We start from the raw sequence: 20,868 nt of genomic DNA on the forward strand, positions 1-20,868 counted from the left end.
AGGACTGGGGCCAGCAACCTACTCTTCACATAGCAGGGATGAAGGGACTCTGCAAAATACCAGCCACCAGGTGGTAAGCCTGGGGTTCTACCTCCTAGGCCCCCCAACTCTGAATGCATCTGCCCCTCCCCAGAGTTGGGCACTCTCCTTTATCCTGCACAGCTCTTAGGGACTGTGCCCTGGTTCTGGGGTAATTGTGGGGCATGAGCAGGAAAGGCTGGGGTTAACATCAAGACAGCCCATGCAGGGCTGTCTAATGGCAGGTTCCAAGTACCCGGCTGGGTCCTGCTGAGCTCTGCTGGGGTCTTGTAGGGAGGACAACACACCCCTAACCCCATTTCTCAGATCACACAGCTGGGCTCCCACCCCCAGCAAATAGCGTTAGGTCAGGAGGTGGCTTGGTCTTCCTGCTCCTGTGTCACCAGGCCTGGGTCACATTTGTGGGAGCACCGATATCAATGCTACTGGGATTTCCAGGAGACACTAGGCAGTCCCTAAACCTCAGGATTCCCAGTTCCCTTAACCATAAACCGGGAATTCAGAAATGCACAAGGAAATGGTGTAAACATCCAATCAATCCTAGGATGGAAAGTAGAGATTTTTATAGTTTTTGTTCTGTTTCGTTGGCAGTAGCAATGCCCCCTTTAGAGGTTTGGGCAGGGTCAGGGCAGGGGTCCAGCCACCTTATCCCCACACTCTCCAGCCTGCTGGGCCCCTCCTCAGGAGTTGCCAGGCCACGAGTCTCAACAACCAGTGAGAAGGAAGACCGAAGGGAACTGAGGCCAGTCTGGGGATGCCTCCAGGCTGCCAGTCCCTGCTCCTACGGAATCAGTTTAGGGTCAGGGGCCACTAGGGCCACCCAAGTGCAAGGAGTTTGATGAGGGGCTCACTCCTCTCCCAAGGAGGGCAACTCTCTTCCCTAGAAAGCGCTTCCTTGGAAAGTCTTGGAATGTCTCCACTCTTCAGACCAGACACGAGCACGCAGCCCTCCACTCTTGGGAAACCCTCCGGACCATGGCAGCAGATCTCTGCCCCTTCCTTCAGGCCTGGGGTCCACTGGGCAGCTCTGAGGGGCCCTCCCTCTCTGGGTCTCTGCCCGTTGAGGTGTGGCTCAAGATCTGCCTCTTGGGCTCTGACCCTCTACGTCCCTCCTCCAAGCTCCGGTCTTTCCTGGGGTCACTCTGCGTCCGGCAGGAAGGGATGTCGCTTTGCAGCCCGTAAGACACCCCCGAAGAGAGCACGAGGTCCCGTGCTCCCGCGGAGCCAGTGCTGTGGCTGTTCCAGGGCAACAGGTTCCTGCACACGACGTGCACACCCGGCGGACAGGCCAGGCGCACGCGACACCTCCCGCACCCTGACCAGCCCAGGGGCGCTGGTCCGGTGGCTTGCGGTGCCACCGCGCTCCGCTTCCTCCCGGCAACGCGTCCGGCCGCGGCGCCCTCATTGGCCGCGCGCCCCGCAGCCGGCCATTGGTCCGCGGTCCCTATTTTACATAGACCGTTCTGGGCCAATCGGCGCACGGCGCCTACTTATCATGCACGCCGGCCGCCAGTCAGCGAGCGCGGGGGCCGGGCCACCACGTGCTGTTGCTAAGCTTGGGCTTCTAAATTGTTACTACCGCGGCGGGCCTATCGGAACCGAGCTTCGCATCTGTCAACATTCTCGGCCCGGCCCGAGGCGTTCGGCCAGCTCCCATTGGCCCCGGCCCGGCCTAGCGCCCGCCCCCGGGCCCGGAGCGCCGGCCCCCATTGGCTGCGTCGGCCGCCGCTCGCCTTATGTGTCAATTTGAGGGCCCGAGGCGGAGGGTGGCGGCCGAGCGCGCTGGGAGTCCGCGGGAGTCGGGGAAGTGGGGCCGCCGGGCGCGCGGGGCGGGCGGCTAGCGGAGCCGGCCGGAGAGGGCCGGGCAGCGGCCGCCGCCGTCCCGGAGCGCGCGGGCGGGCAGGAGGATGGAGCTAAATTCCCTGCTGATCCTGCTGGAGGCGGCCGAGTACCTGGAGCGCAGGGACCGAGGTAGCGCCCGCGCCCCTTTGTGCGTCGGGCCGCGGGCGGGCGGGCGGCGGCGGCGGGGCCGGGGCCGGGGCGGGGGCCCGCTGACCGCGCCGTCTGTCCGCAGAGGCCGAGCACGGCTACGCCTCGGTGCTGCCCTTCGACGGCGACTTCGCCAGGAAGAAGACAAAGGCGGCCGGCCTGGTGCGCAAGGCCCCGAACAACAGGTACCGCCCCCCCAGCCCCCGCGCGGCCGCCCCCCGCCCGGCCCGGCGCCCGGGGTCGCCCCACCCCGCCGAGCGCCCTCCCGCGGCCCCGACCCCCGGTCCGCAGCCCGGCCGCGGCCGCGCGCCCCGGCGGCCAGCCTGGAGGAGGAGGCGCGCCGGGGCCGCGGCCGCAGCCCCGCCCGGCCGGCCCCGCCCGCGCCGTCGCCATCTTCCCGCGGGCCGCGCCTCCTCGGCCTCTCGCGTAAACAGTGCCACGCGTACAGCGCCAGCCGCTCGGGGTCTCCTCCCGCAGCCGCTCCCCGCTCCCAAGTTGTTCTGGACTTTTCCGGGCAGGAAAAAAGTTGTCATTGGGCGCTGGCCGGTGCCCCCGTGAGTCCAGGGAAACTGAGGCTCGGTGCAGAGCAGCGTGGGACCGCTCGCCCTGACCTCTGCTTGCCGCGGGTGGGTGGGCCGCACCTCTCCTGCGGCTGGGCTGAGGACCCCTACCCCCAGGGGCCTGGACAAAGAGGGCGCCCCGAAGCCTTGCCTGGGCCCCCACCCGTCCCACCGCTCCTGCCCCTCTCCTGACACAAGTGAAAGTGCAGCGACAAGCGTAGGGTTCCTTTCTTTGGGACAGGAGGCCTTTTTTAAGGGGAGCTGGAAGAGGTGCGGGCCGCCGTGCAGCAGCCCTCCGGGTGCCAGCGATCCCCACCCCCTCCCCTGGCCTCGTTCCCAGGCTGTGAAGCGCAAAGCCGGGGTACACATCCCTGCAGGGGCATGGGGACCCTGAGCTAGGGCTCCCACGGGGTTCCCCTCTCCCCGCTGCCATGAGGACCACAGCACACCTGGCACTGTCTGGGGGCCCACTTTGGCTCTGGACCATGTCACCACGCTGGGAGCTGCTCTTGCAGGGGGCTTCGGGGCCCCTTGGCAGAGGGTGCGGCTCATTCCTGTGGCCTGCCTGTTCTTGGGAAACAGAAAGGCTGGCACAGGGACCCATCTCCTGTGACGTCCTGGCGCCCCGGGCCTGGCAAGGAATCGGGGGAGTCTCCATCTGCCCTGGCTGGACGAGCCTCTGAGTCCCAGCCCCTGGTCCCCTGCTGAGGGCAGTTTGGGAAGGGATACGTGAAGGGGGGGGGGCACCACTGCCTCAGGCCTCCTCAGGGAGCTAGCCAGGCCCGTGCTGTTGGCTCTCATTGCCCCCAGTGCCATGGCACCCCTGGAGAACTCCGTGACGTGACCTTGGACTCCCATGGGGTACCCAAAAGCGATCACCAGAATTCTCTCTAAGATTCTCTGAAGAGGGCCCCTTATGCACGGAGTGGTTCGCGTAGGTGCTAATATTCACCCAACCCATGAAGGAGGTGTTATTTTTATCCCCATTTTAAGGCTGAGGAAACTGAGGCATAGACCAGTTGAATTACGTGCCTGGCCCCCTGTCCCCTCTCTGGGACTCCCGTTCTGCAGTGGGGTCCTGGCCTTCTACATTCTGCAGGATGGAGATCTTGAGCTCACTGGGAAGGGAATGAGAGGTCTACTGGGCTGCGTTGCACCTCCCTGCTGCTCCTCTGGGCAGAGCCTGCCGCTCCCAGTGTCTCAGGCCCCTACGGCTCACAGTGATGGTCCCTCCAGGCTGTCCTGGCCCAGCTGGGCCTCAGCCAACCCAGACCAGGGCCCAAGGCAGAGCAGGGCCCAGAGGGTTCGGGACCCTGACTTGGCAGGGCAGTCCCAGCCTGCAAGGCTTCTGTGTCCCACCAAGATGAGGGAAAAGGATGGGCACGGCTGGGCCCGGGGTGAGGGGTGAATAGTGGGGCAGGAGGGTGACATGTGTGGGGAGGCCTCACAATTGCCAGAGCTCCAGGAAGGGCTCCTGGGAACAATGGTTCAGCAAGAGAGGCCTAGAGCCAGCCTGCTGGGGCTCAGGTCTTACAAGGACATGGGTAGAGGAGTATCTACCTGGAGGCGTTGATGTGGGGTGTGAACCGGTGATGCCAGGAATGTGCTTAGTAGAGCTCCAGCCGTGGGTCCACCCCCACCCCTAGCCCCAGTACGAAGCATGCGTCAGACAGGGCATTCCTGGACCCATGTTACAAACCCCCCAGGAGGCTAGCACAGGTGTCTGGGAGGAGCCCCAGGCGGGGCTCTGGGCCTCTCTCCCTACTGCCGGCTAGCCAAGGAGTGTTCCTCTCTCTCCAGGAGGGGGTCCAGCCCAGACTGTGAGGGGGTGGCCAGGCCGGTTGCTCTACACTGAAGGACACTCCCTGACCCTTCTATCCTGCACACGTGGGCAGACCCACGCTGGCGGGCTGTTGTTCAGGCCTCGAGGAGCCTGACAGCTCTGCTCCCTCCTGGTCCTGGCCAGTCCTGACAGGGGTTCCAAAGCTCCTTGCCCAACCCTTGTGACCAGCAGGCCCTTGAGCCCCCCAGAACCCAGGTCTGGAGGCTCTCCTCAAGCTGCAGAGGGGAGGCCCCAGTTGGCTCTGATGGGGCCATGAACCATGGTGGATAGCAGAGGCACGAAGGCTGGGCAGGCACTCCAGCTCCTGGGGTGGGGACGGGAGACACCTAATCCAGAGTTCCTGGAGCGGGAGAGTGAGGGCAGGCAGGCAGAGGTCAGCAGAAGCTCCAGGAAGGAGTGAGGGGTGGGGGACACAGCATCCAATCTGGGTGTGCCCCGAGGTGGCCGGAGCCCTCTGCTCACATGGGAGGGAGCCTGGCAGGCCTCGGAGTCCTGGCTGTCCGTGGGGTCCCCGCCTGGACTGGGAGAATGATCTAGAACGGGGAGGTTGGCCCTGCTGCGTTGCTGCTCTGCAGGGCAGATGTGGTGGCACTGCCCACTGGAGTGCTTAGGACTCTGTACCCCTGTCTGAATGGGCCAGATGGGCAAGGCTTGAGCAGCAGATGGGGCCACTGTTCCCAGAGAGGCCAAGACCGTGGCCCCAGAGGGAAGCAGAAGGGCCAGCTTCAGTGTCCCTCCTGCCCACTGGGCCAGGAAGCATCCAGGTATCAGAGCCCTGGGCTGAGGGCTCTTGGGCTGGGTCTGCTCTGTCCCTCGATGTCCCTGCTGGTGCGAGCTGTGATCTTGCAGGTGGGAGAGCCCAACACGGTGAGGATGTTGCTATGTATGGCTGGGGTTGTCAGGACAGCACCACCCTGCGTCCTGAAGTCCTGGCCTCTGTGCTCACCTGCAGCTGGGTCCCTGTGACAGCTCCTGTGGCTCCAGAGACACTGCTGGCCTCCGGGAGTGTGGGGTGGAGAAGGCTGGTGGCTTAGTGCCTGGTAGACCTTGGGAACACAGGGTGGGTCAGTCGTAGAACCTTCTGGAAGGGGTCCTGGACCTTCCTGCTGGCAAGAGTCCTCACATGTCTCACTAAGTAAGTCAGGCAGTCCTAGACACCCCTGGACATGACTGCACTTCTGTGTCTCCTGTCCTTGTCACTCAGTGTGAGGTTCCCCCAGCCTTTGGTCAGAAGTGCTCACCTGCCCAGCACTCCCCATCCCGAGCCGTCCTGGGACCCACACCCTCCCTGCCACCATCTTGCAGGTTCCTGAGTCCCTGAGTAGAGCTGTCATTCTTGTGCTTTGGTGGTCAGCAGAGTGAGCTCTGTCTTTCTGTCTCTCTAAACAGGTCCTCACACAATGAACTAGAAAAGCACAGGTAAGTGATCCCCTGTCCCTCCCCCCCAGGCCCCACGTTGGCCACCTGACATGTCCTACCTATCCTTCTGCTGAAGGGATGCTGTGGCCGCACCCGCATCCACCTGCTGTGCCCTGGGTGTGGCCACCTGCACTGCCAGGCCGTGCCCTTGCTTGGGAAGGGTCAGTCTTGAAGGAGGAGTCAGGCTCCGGTCTCAGGCACTCCCATGCCAGCAGGCAGAGACCGGGGCCTGTGCCCTGCTCATGAGAGCTCAGGTGGGGGTGAGCGGCTAGGGACAGGCCCCCTGTGCTATGTGGCAGTCAGGGCCAGCTCCCTGGAGGAGAAGATCCATCTAATTTGGGGCATTTGCTGCCTTTGGGAGCAGCTTTTGAGCTCTCAGGACACTGGCCTCCAGCCAGGAGGGTTCAGCCCTCTCAGTCTGGGGTTCCTTAGTTTAGGGTCCCTTGCACTGTGGGGTGTGCCTTCCAAGGAGCTCCCACTGGTCTTATCTGGGGGCAGTGGGAAGGGCAGCCGGGCTCTGGCCATGTGGGCCTGAGGGAAAGCTCCGGGCCCAGGCTGGATCCCGGGACACCCACCTGCCAGCTGCAGGGCCCAGTCTGCTCTGGGTTCTCCGAGGAGTGGGAGGGCTTGGGGTGAGAAGTGGGGAAGGGGCAGTACAGCCGGCCCAGGTCGGCCCCAGAGCCCTCCCAGGTGCCCCTAGCCTGGGTGCTACAGGCCTTGTCGTGCCCTCGGGGGCTCCACGACCCTGCACCTTCTCTGACGAAGGGACGAGACACAGGCAGGCTAGGCCCTGCCGACAGGTGGCCTTGCAGCTGGTCTTAGCAGGGTGGTGCAGCTGTGGGTGGGTCCTGGGATGCCTTGTGGTAGCTTCTTCCTGACCTTCGCTCCCATCTGTGAAATGGGCCAGTTCTTTCCTTCCTTCTTGGGTCAGTATTGGGCGGTAGTGGGGGTGTACAAGGGTAGTGGGTAGTGTACAAGGTAAAAAACTCCAGCCTGCCCTGGGAAAGCTTGGAGCATAGCCAGTTTTCTGTGCCCCCCTCCCCCTCCGGGGACGCCCACAGCAGCGCCAGCTTCCTCTCCCCTGGGATCCAGCCCTCGGCTGGGTGGGCGCTGGGTGGGGACAGGATGCTGTGTTCTTTGGAGGAACCGTACTTCCTGGACTGGTCCTGTGTGATTGAGGGGTTCCCAAGAGACCGTGGAGGTGGGGCAGGTGTGGGGGCCCTGGGGTTCCTCCCAGGCTGGAAGACACGGCCAGCCTCACTGGGACCCAGGAGCCTGGACAGGCATGTGGGGATGCTCTAGAAAAGGCTTCCTGGGGGTGGTGTCTGGAAAAACAGCCCCTCAGTTCAGACAGAGGGGATGACACGAAGGGAGTATGGGTGGCAAGGGCATGGCTGCCTATGGAGGGGGACACGTTGCTAGCCTTGACCCCTACAACTGCCCCTTGGCCTTGGCCTTGGCCTTGGCCTCAGTCACCTTCTCCCAAAGCGTGCCCCTAGGCTGGGCCTTGGGGGGCTCTGTCCAGACACCGAAGCAGGACAGACAGGTGGCCTGAGGTCCGTGTACACTCCCCCATCCCGATGCGGGGCGTGTGTTCCTGGCTGACCATGAGGGGCCCACAGTCTTGGAGCTTGGGACCTGGTCAGGCCCCGGGTCACAGCTGTACCTGTGCCGATGCTGGATGCTCCTGGCTGCTGGCCACGGGCAGGAACGGAGCAGCTGGCTGGGTCACCGGCTCCGCACGTTGCCCTCCCTGGAGGTGTGCCTACGTTGGGCCTGTGGGGCATCCCCCGGCGTGTTCTCCGAGCCAGCCCGGTCAAGCTGAGGCCTGCCCTGCCCGTTCCTTCCCCGTCCTCCCTTCTTCTCTTGTGGAACGCTGCTCTAGTGTTCTGCTCCTGACCCCAGGCCTGGGGGTCGTGGAAGTCAGATGTTTCTTGGCAGGATGACCCCCCCCCCCCCCAACAGCTCAGCTCCAGGATTTAGGTTTTGTGTGGAGGGGTGGGGGGCCCTCTGCAGGGGCTGCCATGCCATGTCTGCCTGACACAGTGGCTCACCGTCTCTAGAAACCCCACAACTGGAAGGTGCGGGAGCACATGAGGGGAGAATGGGGCACCCTTGCTTCTCGTCACACCTACTGAGGGAGCCACAGTTTGGTGCCTCTCCATGCTGCCTCTTCTCGGACTGCCGGGCCTGGGGTGGCCTAGAGCGTGGCCCTGCGGAGCTGGGCCCCTGCCCCTCGGGTGCCGGGGGATGCGGCATGGGAGCCCTGGGTCTTCCTCTGAGGAGCAGGGTCTTGTGGTGGCAAGCGGGCAAGTCCTGGGTCAAGAGCCAGGCCGTGGCCGGCTGCCAGAGACGGAGCTGCTGTTAACAGACTGCAGTGATTCCCAGAGGCGGGTTCTGGCCCCAGAATCCACACAGGGTTCCTTCAGGAAGTGGTGAATTTTCAAAGCTCCCAGGAATGCCGGGGACAGCCACGGGGCACTGGCAGAGGGCCTGCGGCGCTGTGGCAGCCCCAGAGGAGGGCTGCAGGGCCCCGGCACCCCTTCCGGCTCCAGAGAGGTCATGGGGCAGCCCGCTCCCCACAGGGGTGGGGCATGGGGTTCCTGCCCGGGCCCCACAGCCGGCGCTGGTTCCCACCCCGCCGAGGCTGCCCTCCTGGCCCAGCGCTCCTCTGGAGCTGGGTGGGCGCGCTGTCCAGTGGTAAACGTTGCACGGCTGTGGTCCAGCGGGCTCTCCTTGTCTCTTGAGAAGCCTCTGCTTTGGGATTTCTAAAGCAGTCCGTCCACGTTCCTCGCAGACGCCGGTGGGCCTCCCCGGCTCCCCCCTCAGAGTCAGCCATCCCAGGCGGCTGGGAGGCCGCACCTGCTCCCTCCTCCTCCGCACGGATACTAACTTGGATAAGAATGGGACCTTGTCATCTGCTCTTTCTAACCTGACCTTTCACCGGACACCACGTGAGTGTCCACCTGTGTCGTGCGTTCCCCTCCGCCTCCTGGTCCCAGCGCCCGCACGGGCACGCGTGCTGCCTGCACTGTTAGGGGCGGCCCTCTGGTTGACGCAGGCCGGGCCACAGCGAGCGTCGGTAACCGTGCATCTTTGCATCCGTGGGGGGCAGTCCGGTGGGACCCGGATCCTACAAGTGCAGGTGCTGGTCAAGGGTTTGGGTCGCCGCAGCGGCCCTCAGCGCTGCCGTCCCTGTTCGCTCTCCCTGAACAAAGCGCAGATGGGCCTGTGCGCCGCCTGAGAGCCGGCCGGTCCTTTCCAGTCTGGCCCAGACGCCCGCCCGCCCGCCTGCCCGCCCTGCTTGGTCCTCAGTTCCTAGAGTGCTGGGAGACCGACTCGGTTTTGTGCTAGCTTAGCAGTCTGTGCTCTGCAACTTGCCTGTTTGCGTCCTTTGCCCGTTTTCCACATTAAGATACTCCTCTCTTTGTTTTTGATGTGTATGAGCTCAAAATGTCACGGATACTAACCATTTGTCTTTTATGTGTATCACAGATACTTTTCCACTGTTGTTCGTCTTTCGGCTGTGTTTTTTCTTTCTTGTACAAATGTCTCTTTCTGATTGTAAAAGTAATATGTGGTGTTTTTTTTGTTTTTTTTTTTTAGCGTAGAAAACTTGGAAAATATAAAAACAAATAACTAAAAAACACAAACCGTAAAGCCAAAGAAATAAACGTTGCCAACCGCATCACCTGGAGACGCATGCCTCCTGCTCTTCATTGTGTCCTGTTGAGTCTCTTGTGTGCGTCTGCTGTTTTATTTTTTTAAACAATACTGGGTGACCTGTCACACACGTGGTTCCGTACGCTGATGTTGTCACTGAGCGTTTGTGACGCAGGAATGTAGAGCACACTGAGAGGATGGTATGGTTGTCTCTGGGTGGTGGAATCTGGGCTACTTTTCTGCTGATCGGCAGTTTCTGATTTTGCACGAAGATCACGTGCTGCTTATGTAATTAAGCAGCAGATTGTAAGAATTGCCATTTGCTCTAGAGTAGGTGGACAAGGGGACCCCACTTGTGAACTTAGCGCGGATGGCAGGACAGGAGGGCCCCCGGGGGAGAGGGTGACGCTCTCATTGCCGACCCCTCCTTGAGCACAGAGTGTGATGTGCAGCCTGCCCCTGTGTTCCTGGCCCCGTTTTCAGCAGGGCAGAGGGGATGCTCCACCCACCTGGAGGTGAGGGAGCGGAGGTTCCCGGACTCCAGGGGGTCATGCATGCCCCCTTCCCCAGCCCTGTGTCTGCAGGGAGGTGGGCACTTATCTCTGAAGGTCCTCCGGCCTCCAGGCAGAGCGTGGGCTGCTCCGTACGTAGGTCCCTGGTGCCTGGGCTGCTCAGGTCCTGGCCCCGTGTGGCCTCGTGGCAGAGCACGGCGTCAGTCCTGTGTCCTGGAAGTTCTTCCTAACTCAGGCCCGCCTGGCCCACCCTAGGTGCTGGGGTGTGGGGTGGGGAGGTGCCCTCTCAGTGGGGGTGCTGTGTGGACAGGGGTGGCAGACGTAGGGCCAGGGGGTCCATGTACGGCCAGCCTTCCTCCTACAGGGCGGGGCTGTTAGTTGCTGTTCTACAGAGGGGGTCCTGCCCTGCACCCAGCTGCCCCCTCTCTCCCCAGGCCTTGGATGCCCCTCAGAAGTGGCCATCACTGCCCACTCTCCTCCCGGGCTCTCTAAGGCCAAGCAAGGCTGTGGCACATAGGGGATAGAGGTGAAAATAAGAGACGGCCACGGTTGGCACTTTGAGGGAAGGGGCGTGTGCTGGCTGTGGTGATTGGGCAGTCGGGCGACAGGCTGTCTCACAAAGAACTCCTACCCCTCGCCCTCAAGGGTCCTCCTTTCAGAGCGGAGCCCCAGCAGAGCATCGCGGCTGGACAGCGTGTTGGGGCTCTGGCGCCCTGCACGTACTGAGGAGGGGCCGTCACGTGGATGGGGCAGTGGCCCCAGGCCATCGCGGTGGCCACAGCGTCCTTTAGGATGCACTGTAGTCACCTTAGTCTCTGCCAGCCTGCCCTCCCCAGATGAGATGAGCCAGGAAGGCCGCGTTTCTGCAGGGGTGGATCCAGGCCAACCGCCCCGCCCCTGCCCCCGCCCCCAACCTGAGACCCCTATGTCAAGAGTGCCACTGGCTCTTAGGAGTACAGTTTTGTGAAACTCTGCCTTCATCTGCCTGAACACAGGGACGAAATCTGGAATGAAGCTGTTTCTTCTAAGGGAAACCAAATTTGGGGTGGAGGGTCTGGTCCTCAGCCCTCCATGACCCCAATAGACTCGTGTTTCTGTGGTGACGTGACCAGAGACCACCCTGAACTTGGCAAGGTGGAATGCCAATCTTGTCTCGGGCCCCCTTGGACCTCTGGGAGCAGTCTGACCAGGACCCTAACCCTGCTGTCCCCGGTCGTCCCCTGACCTCCTGGACCCACTGTGGAGGATGGTGACAGCAGGGTGAGCCGGGGCTCTGAAGGCGGTGCCTGGCGGTGGCTTTCTGAGGCCCTGAGGGCCGTGGTGGGCTGGCTGCACGGGCCCTGGCCATAGGCTCTCCTCCTCTGTTGGGGCATCCAGAAGGCAGGTGCCTGGCTGCTCCGGGGAAGCTGCCAGCCAGGCTGGGAGGGGAGCCCTGGACCCTCAGCAGGTCCGTGCGGGAGCCTGGCTGGCTGCCTCTTGTGCCCTCAGACCTCCCAGGCCTCTCTGCTGCCATTGCCATTGTCCCCGTCGGCTGTGCCACTCTGGCCTGACGGTTCTGTCTCTCCTCTTTCAGACGAGCCAAGCTCAGGCTCTATCTGGAGCAGCTCAAGCAGCTGGTGCCCCTGGGCCCTGACAGCACCCGCCACACCACGCTGAGCCTCCTGAAGCGTGCCAAGATGCACATCAAGGTAAGTAGGACGGTGCCCCCGCTGCTGCCCCTGGTCTGACCCCATCCCGTCCCGTGCACCCTGGGGGAGTGACCAGGGGGCCTGAGGGGACCCCTGGGGGTCTCTGGTGGTAGGTGGGCGGTGCTTGGCCACGGGGGATGCTGAAGGTTGAGGTGGTCACAGGCACGTGCTGGGTTTTATTGGGAGGTGGGGGGTGGGTAGGAGGTAGCCATGCCAGGCTGGGGGAGGTGTGGTCCTCGGGGGCCCTGGGCTGTGAAGGGGCAGCGGCTAGACGGAGACGTGGGGCCAGGAAGGGCAGGATAGGAAGCCGGCAGCCCAGGGGTTGGGAGGTTCTGGGTAGAAGGTGGGGTTGGTCTCCTGGGGTAGGCCCCCAAGGCCTCGAGACAGACCTGCTGGTTTGGGGGGGGGGGATCTTGGGACACTTGGGCAAACCAGGGTGGGTCTCAGTGTCCTCAAGAGATCCTCAAAGCTCCCAGGCCAGCACAGGCAGGGGGGCTGGAGCTTTGAAAGAGGTAGAGTCAGTGCCCTGGGGCCTCACAGAGCAGCAACAGCTCCAGCAGGGAAGGTATGGAGAGGGAAGAGGGCAGGCAGGGGGTGAGCGGATGTCAGGAGTATGGGGGACAGCGGGGGCAAGACCGCTGAGGGCGGCTGTCCTCCAGGAGGTGGTGCTAGCCCAGGGCCCACGCGTGACTTGGCTCGGCCAAGGTGTCTAGTGGCTGTGGGTCGTCTGGAGCCAGTCAGCACACACAGAGAACGGGCCTGGAGGGGTGAGGAGGGGGCTCATCGGGACTTTGGGCCCCATGGGCACTGGGCACCCTGTGGCCCCTGGCCGGGGTGGGGGGGGTGCGGGATGAGAACCCGCCCCTGCACCCCAGTTCCTGGTAGGGGATGGTCCCCGGTCCCCCCATCCCCGCAGCTCACAGCTCCCCTCGCCACCCCCCCCCCCCCCGCCCCCAGAAACTGGAGGAGCAGGACCGCCGGGCGCTGAGCATCAAGGAGCAGCTGCAGCGGGAACACCGCTTCCTAAAGCGGCGCCTGGAGCAGCTGTCGGTGCAGAGCCTGGAGCGCGTGCGCACAGACAGCACAGGCTCCGCTGTCTCCACCGACGACTCGGAGCAAGGTGGGGGTGTGGGAGCGGCCCCTGGGTGGGGACGATGGCCGCTGTGTGTCCCCGGCGCTGTCCGAGCGCTCCGAGTGTGGTAGCGGAAGTGGTGCCATGTGGAGGGAGAGGCACAGAGGCCGGGAGCCCCATCCCTCCCCCACGCCCCGCCCCCAGAGCCTCTGCGTCCTCCATGAAGGGTGGAGATCGGCCCTAACTCTGAAGGGGGCCCCCGGCCGGCACCTCGGTTTCTGATCCTGCCGTCTCTGTTCTCCCCAGAAGTGGACGTAGAGGGCATGGAGTTTGGCCCTGGTGAGCTGGACAGTGTTGGCAGCAGCAGTGACGTGGAGGGCCACTACAGCCTGCAGAGGGGCGGCTGCAGCGACGGGGGCTACGGGCCCCCCTGCCGGCGGCCTGGCCGCCCCGGCCTCTCGTAGGCCCAGCGCCCTCAGCTCCTTGGCCCGCCTGCCTGCCCGGCCAAGCGTGCCAGCCCTCCAGTCCTCGAAAGCCTCTCCGCGGGCCCGCTGCTGTGCCATTCTGGAAGCTCCAGCTGCCGCCTGGGCTGCCCGCCTCTGCCGCCTGCCGGTCAGGGCCCACTGTGCTGCCCACCCCTCCCAGCTGGGCAGGGACCCCTGCAGGGAGGCGGGGCCCAGCTCCCACATCCCGGAGCCCAGCGTAGCCGCCCACGGTCTGTTCTCAGATTCCTAATCATTCCAGAAGTATTAAATATCATTGCTGCAAATCCCGGCGGGCACCGTGTGAGGGGCTTAATGACCACTGCGGGGAGCTCAGACCCCAACCCTGGATCCCAGGAGAAAGGAAGGAGTGGACCGAGGAAGGAAGGAAGGCGTGGCTCTCCGTCCGTCTGTCCATCTGTGTGTCAGTCCACGTAGGCTCCTGAGGCCTGGATGGAGGGACCCATGAAGGGCGGGACTCGGGTGAGCACCCTGGGGCAAGTGGGCGGAGAGGGGCCTTTGCACCCCACAGGTGTCGAGCGAGCGCTGGGCTCCTGGGGGCAGGCCAGGCCCCCCCTTCCAAGCTTCTGCTCTATTAGGTCCCTCAGATGTACACACGCACATGCCTAGGCACACACGCCCACACGCGCATACACACACACACACACACACACACACACACACACACACATGCAGACACACATCGTCACTGGACCCAGAGGATACACATCATGGGGAGGTAGGCCTTCAAGGGTCATCTGGGCAAGTTCTGGTCCCTGGCCTGTGCCTGGCTCCCCCTCCCCCCTCCCCCCGGCTCACTGGCCCTGTTTGCACTGGGCAGAGGGCTTCTCCTCTTGGCCGGGGCTGGAGTGCGCTGGGGACGGCAGGCTGAAGCCACTGAGGCCTCAGGAGGCTTTCTCATCTACCTTTGAAAGAAAAAAAGCAAAAAAAAAAAAAAAAAAAAAAAAAAAAAATTGCTGCACTGCCCAGCAGCCCAGAACAGGGCTCCCAGGAAAGAGGCTTTTTCCCAAAAACAAAAGAGAAACATTTTTAAAAGAGAAAAAAGCTCTAAAGACTCCCCGCCAAGTGACATCAGCGTGTGCCGCCTCAATTTCCTGTACGAGATTTTTGTACTCTATTTTCCTAGCCGTTGCTGTGTCCTTGTTTGCTGAGGGGTGGGAGTGACCCAGTGTCTCAGGGACTCGTCTTGTATGTCACCTTCGTCCAAGTGTGCCTTGTGTCCCGTGTCTGGCCCCGCCCCGCCCACCACCACCAGCATCTCCCTTGTGGCTCAAGGGGCGCCCCTGGCCTGCCCAGCACGTGCCCTCCTAGCTTCCTCCCCAGGCAGCAGCCCCTCCCAGCAGCCTCGGCTGGCTTCCTGCCGGGCCAGGTCGGGGGTGGGGGGGGGTGGGGGGGGTGGGGGTTGATGGTGCGCAGCTTTCTGTCACCTGGCCCCCTGGTGACCCAGCACCCCAGTATCGCTGTGCCCGGGGCCTGGTGAAGAGCCGGCTAACCAGAGAAATAGGTTCTCAGCTGTACCCAGCTTGAACCATCCCTGCTCCCCTGGCCTGGGGTGAAGGCCCCAGATTTCAGAAATAGGCAGCTGATGAGGACAGCCCTTCACCCTGGGTAGCCAGGTCGGGGCCTTAGGAGGCTTCTCCTGGCCTTTTGTTCCCGAAGCCCTTGTCCACACAGCAATATTTGGGTGGTGTGCTGTGGGGCCACCCCGCCGCAGTGTCTGCTTCCCTCTCTGGTGCGTTGTAACCAATTTCCAGACTGGGGGGGAGGGGGGCGGGGAAGCTGGTGTTTATTTTCGGTCACGCTGGTAGACGCGCCAGGGTGAGTAGCCTACTGAGGCAGAAAGGGGTTCCTGGAAACGGCTCTGGCATAGAACCTGTCCTGCAGAGGCTCAGGATGGCGAGTGGAGAGCAGGCTCATGGGAGACAGCGCAGGGACTGGGGAGACTGTCCAGACATCTTGCTGGTGGTTGCGAGGGAACCTGTTCTATCCTGTCTCCTTCCAGTGTCACTGGGGGTCTAGAGTGCCTAGGGTGGCTCCTGTCTGCCCGAGCACGTCCACAGAGAGCTTCTTGTGAGCATCTGGCGTGCTCCGAGGCAGGAGTGCGCGAGTTGAAGATCCTGCTGTGGGAGGCACAAGTCCAGACCCCTGGGGCGGTCTGTGTTCAGAATTCACAAAGTACCAGCTCCCCTAGTACCCCAGCCAGCAGGGTCATCTCCAGGTGACCAACTGTGGCCCTCCCTCAGCTGGCCTTCTGGCAGCTCAGCCTGTGGCTTCTCAGGCTGTGGTTCCTGCCTGGGCCAGGGAGTTGACCTCACTGGCCACCTAGGGGCCTGTGCTCCCAGAGGCCCCTCCCTGCCACCAGCAGACACGTTGGGGGTGGTCCTCGGGGCCAGGGTGTGGTGCTAGGAGTTACACATCCATTCTCTCCTCCCTCTGGCCTTTTGCACAGGTTAGCTGTTGCTGGTGGCCACAGAGACCCAGAGGGGGCCCTGCTGAGGCCACGTCGATAACTGAGCACTGTTGAGTCTATAGAAGCAGATGGGACCAGAACAGGGTTGCAGGGGTGCCTGCACTCTATCCGTGTGCCCTCCCACACCTCTGTGGGCCATTGTGGCACTGGGTGGCCAGGATCCTGGAGTCCCAGGCTCATGTTTGGGTCCCCACCCTCACTGGGAGGTGGCCCCTGTACACCAGGCCACTACTGCCCAGTGCGGGCCCAGCTGGCTGGGAAGACTGCAAGAAGGCTTCTCTTCCTTGGAGCTCTGGGTCCACCTTTGCATTTTGGGTCTGGGAGGCCCGGGGCCCGAGCCAGCTCTCTTGGGCTGATGGGGCTGTGTGCCCAACTACGGCCCTGAGGACCCGTGCCCTCCTGTCTGCCCCAGACAATCCCCATCTGCTGAGCGAGGCAGGCCTCCCCCACTCTCCCACCCCCTGCCTCTCTGGATCAGCTAACCTGGGGACCCCTCCCCATAGCTGGGCACACAGAACTCTGACCCCGGGCCACATCTAGGGCAGGTTCTGTGCCAGAGTCTGGGGCTTCCCGGGGGGCCTGGCACTGGCCAGGATAGCGTGTTACAAGATCCTCACTGGAGAGAATTGGGCCACCCACCAGCCTGTTCACCGGGAGGGACTGTGCTGTACCATTCTGTCTTTGTAATATAAATACAGATTTTTATACCTCACCCCTGTGGCTTCCAGTTCTTTCCATCACCATATTTGTCTCCTCTCCTCTCGGCCTCCTTAGGGAGCCCAAGCCCACTGGTGACCTTGGCAGCCTTCGCTGCCCTGCCCACAGCTTGTTTTCAGGGAGTCCCGACAGACCATGATCCTTCCCCACTGCAACTGGCCACCACTGAGACTCCACTCTCACAGCTGCCTCCCTGGACAGTCACACCTGCAGCTGAATGAAGGTGGACCCCCTTCCCCTCCCCCAAGCGGACACACACACACACACACACACACACACACCATCGGCCAACCAGGTGCTCTTACTGCTGGCATTCAGATTTTGCTCCCGGCCCTGGTGCGGGGACCTTGGGATGGTCAGCCTTAGGGTGGATACCGGGTGTTCGCATCCAGATGCCCTTTCCACGCAGCCGCCGTCGGCTGCCAGGGATGCACCTTGATAAACCTTCCTTGGATCTGCCCTCAGTGTCCCCAGAATATCTCCGGCAGGGCCTTTGCCTGCTGTTCTCAGGACCTGCTGTGCAGGGTGAGGGTGTGAAGTGGTGTGACCCCAGCACAGGCAGCTGGGGGATGAAATGCTGGCAGCGGGGAGCTGCATAGCCAGCTAGCCGGAACAGGACTTTCTGGAGAGCTTGGGGTGCCTGCAGCGGACATGCAGCCGCACACATTGGAGATGGCTCAGTGAGACCCCCCAGCAGGTTTGGGGGTGTCTGGGAGAGAGAGGACCTGCGGGGACCTCAGGAAGGAATCTGGGTTCTTCCTCCCTCCTGCAGCAGGCAGCAGCACTCTGGCCTCTCGACCTGGGTGAGTCCGCCTGAGGGCACCTTTGGAAAACAAGGGAATCCCTCCTAGGAGTGCAGCTGGGGCTTTGGGTCTGGATGTAAATTCCAAATATTGCCAGGACTTAAAATCACTACCACCTTTTATTGACTGCATGAGGGCCCCAGAAATTAGAGCTTGATGTCCTCACGCTGGGCCCATCTCACACAGGAAACCGAGGCTCAGAGAAGGTACCCACCTTCCCCAAGTCACCCACTGGAGCGGGGTGGGCCTGGGATCTGACCCTGGTCCTCTGGGGAACCCCTCCCCCCACCAGATTCCACCTCAGCGCCCCTCAAGGGAGACGACCCCCTCCATCCCAGCCCTCCCTCCCAAAGTCTCCTTGGCAGCCAGCTTGACCCCTGGTGGTCTTGTTCCTCCCACAGCCTCCAGAATTAACCCCAGGTGCCTGCCTTCTCCCCACGGGCTCCTGCGCTCCTACGCTGGCTTCCCCCTGGCCAGAAGTCTGCACTCACCAGCGCCCCCAGCCCCCAGCGCCCCTCTGGGACCTGCTCCTGTGCCCCTTCCCGCACACTTCTGCCAGGATCATGGCCACCCAAATTGGGCGTTGGTCTAATCTGGGCCCGTCTGGAGGCAAGGCCCCGTGCATGCTGTTTCCTTTCCTCTGTTCCCAGTCCCTAGCCAGGTCAGGCCTCTAGTGCAGGCTAGCCCCACGAGGATCTTTCCAGAATGTAAATGTTATGCCACTTGTCCATTCAGCTCGAAGTGGCTCTCAACTGCCTCCTCATTGCCTTCTGCCTCCTCAGCCTGTCTTCAGGCCCTTCATGAGACCCCAACCCCCCTCCCAGGCTCCTCACTGCCCCCTTCCTCTGTGCCCTCTTATACCCAAACCCTTCCCATCCCCAGTTGAAGGAACTATCTTGGCGAGCTCCTGACCCCAACTTGCTCCTGAGTGTGAGGACCGAGTTTTTACCTCCGTTACGTGATATCAATGTGATGGAAGACAAAACCACTTTCCGCCCGCCCACCCTCCTCCTCTGCTTTCTTCTGAGCAGGAAGGATTAATAGGGAGAACAGAAAGAAGTGCCACCTTCTTGCTCAGCTGCAAACTGAGGGTCATCCAAACTCTGGCCCTCAGGCCCCAGGGTTCTGCCCTTGCATGAACCCAGCCGAACCTTTACTCCTCCTCTCCCCAGTGCACGGGAGGCTCCCTGCATCTGTCTCTTGACACCTTTTTGTCACTTTTGTTACTGCAGAGTCAGGCTTCTAACACATGTCTGAGAATGTCACTCACCTGCCTAGCCCCCACCCCTCACTGCTTGAAGAATGGAGTCCCATTATTATTGAAAACTACATCTAGGAACACATGATCTTTAACATCAGACTGCAGCTTAAACATATATAAATACATATTGTCCAAAACTTAAAATACTTAAAAAAATTTTTTTTTAATGTTTATTTTTGAGAGAGCAGGGGAGGGGCAGAGAGAGAGGCGGGGACAGAGAATCTGAGGCAGGTTCCATGCTGACAGCAGACAGCCTGACGCGGGGCTCGAACTCACGAACCGTGAGATCATGACCTGAGCCAAAGTCGGACACTTAAGTGACTGAGTCACCAGGCTCCCCTAAAAATTTTTTAAAGTTTATTAACTTTGAAAGAGAGAGAGAGAGAGTACATGTGTGTGCACACATGCGTGTCCAAGTGGGAGAAAGGCAAAGAGAGAGACGATCTTAGGTAGGGTCCACGGTCAACACGGAGCCCCATTCGGTCAGCATGGAACCCTATTTGGGGCTCCATCTCATGGGATCACGACCTGAGTGGAAATCCAGAGTCTGATGCTCAACCGACTGGACCACCCGGGCGTCCCCTAAAATACTTTTTAGTATCAGCAGGAGAAAAAGATTCCTACAGGAAGGACAAAAGGAGACACAGCCGTCGGTGAACCCCCTTGCTGCTTGCATTTGTGTGTCGAGGCTGCTTAGTCCCCTGTGCTGCCCCCCCACCCCCGTTTCCTTGGGGAAGCCTCCTTCAGGGGTTCCCTTCATCTTCTGACTCTGCAAGGGCCCCACTGAAACCCCAAATGAGTTTTATTGGAGGAAAGAAACTGTGTCTTGGAAATAAGTGTAACACACTCGCTTTCCTGAATCCCAAATGCAGCCTCAAATGCAGAAGTGCCCCTAGAAAGTCATGTTTTTAAAAGCTTCCTGAGTGCATAATTAAACCTGATGTGTGCGTGGTTTGTATTCTGGGAGCTGATAACAGTGTGATTTCTACTGTATGTTTTTATGGCTTTTTTTTTTTTTTTGGCCCCATAAACATCTTTGAAACAAATAACTATGGACAGCAATTCAAAATCATATGGAGAATTTGTGGCCCAGGAATTGACCCAGGAGTCACGAGGAAAAATGGGCTTCTAGAACAGCTTCACAGGCCTTGTCTCCAGTCCCTCACCCTCCTGTCCCTTGGGGCATCTTTCAAAAACGCAGTCCCTTGGGGGCGCCTGGGTGCCTCAGCCAGTTAAGTGTCCGACTTCAGCTCACAGTGGGTGGGTTGGAGCCCCGCATCCGCATCCGGCTCTGTGCTGACAGCTCTGAGCCTGGAGCCTTCTTCGGACTCTGTCTCTCCTTCTCTCTCTGCCCCTCCCCTGCTGGTGCTCTGTCTGTCTGTCTCGCTCTCAAAAATAAATAAACATTAAAAAAAAAAACAAAACAGTCCCTTTTCTTTTTTCTCCTCTTTTCTCCTCTGAGTTCCTCCTCACAGTCTATAAACATCCCAAGTTCCTCTCATCTTGAAACAAAACAAACCCAAACCCTCCCCCACCCTACCCTACATTCCCACCCCCTCATCTCGTGTCCTTCTGCTCCTCTCCCTCCCTCAATCTTTGCCTCCTCAGCAAAATGTCCTGAAGGCCCTGTCTGCACAGCCTCCACTTCCTCCCTCCAAGCCTCTCAGCTTCTGTTCAGGGGGACCCCTCCCCCGCCCCCTCCATGGGTTCCCATCCCCGCCCCCCCCCCCCAACCCCCGGGGTCGGTGGCAAAGGGAGTCCTCCTGGTCCAGGGTCTCTAACCCTGTCCTCCCACTCACCAACTCGACTGGCTCCTCCCTAGTCCAGCCTCACCTTGTTTCAGGCGGGGTACCAATCTGTGCACTTTCTTCCCCTGTAATATCTGCTTCTGAGATCATTTTAGGCTTTACTGTCTTTCGGAAGAGGAAAAGTAAAAAGTGAAACAAATGAAGGATTCATAAAGCAGTATCTTCAACTCTGCCCCTCCCCCGCTCATGCTCTGTCTCTCAAAAATAAACACTAAAAGGTTTTTTTTGAAAAAAAAAAAAAAAGTATCTTCAACCCGAGATTAATTCATGACATGTCTTAGACCATTCTTTTTTCTCCCCTTAAAAACATTAAAAGTTATCCAGAAAGACTTCTGCCCTTCGACTGTCCCACTAGCCTAGGACATCTCTAACCAACCACCTTCGGGTCACCTGATGCGGGGGCTGGAGGGAGTACTATGTAGTCACTACTTCTAGACGTTCATCTGTGGAAGGCTAGTAAGAGAGAGGCGCGTGAACGCTGCCAGGCCCCAACAGTGACCCCGCAGGTCCGCCCGCATCGG

General features: G+C 61.1%; 1 protein-coding gene across 2 annotated transcripts; it reads left to right on the top strand.

Annotated features, from left to right (window-relative positions):
• Positions 1-1,819: 1,819 nt before the first annotated feature.
• MXD4 (MAX dimerization protein 4) lies at positions 1,820-16,470 on the top strand. Of its 2 annotated transcripts, XM_043573162.1 has the most exons (6): positions 1,820-2,010; positions 2,114-2,213; positions 5,821-5,850; positions 11,599-11,713; positions 12,671-12,833; positions 13,092-16,470. In XM_043573162.1, the coding sequence occupies exons 1-6, from the start codon at positions 1,947-1,949 to the stop codon at positions 13,247-13,249; spliced, it is 630 nt and encodes a 209-aa protein (XP_043429097.1). In that variant the 5' UTR covers positions 1,820-1,946; the 3' UTR covers positions 13,250-16,470. The 2 variants fall into 2 exon arrangements, with proteins under 2 accessions (XP_043429097.1, XP_043429098.1); XM_043573163.1 differs by lacking the exon at positions 5,821-5,850 and having other exon boundaries at positions 1,835-2,010.
• Positions 16,471-20,868: the final 4,398 nt, after the last annotated feature.

Source organism: Prionailurus bengalensis, chromosome B1 (assembly GCF_016509475.1).
Source record: "Prionailurus bengalensis isolate Pbe53 chromosome B1, Fcat_Pben_1.1_paternal_pri, whole genome shotgun sequence".
Taxonomy (NCBI): domain Eukaryota; kingdom Metazoa; phylum Chordata; class Mammalia; order Carnivora; family Felidae; genus Prionailurus; species Prionailurus bengalensis.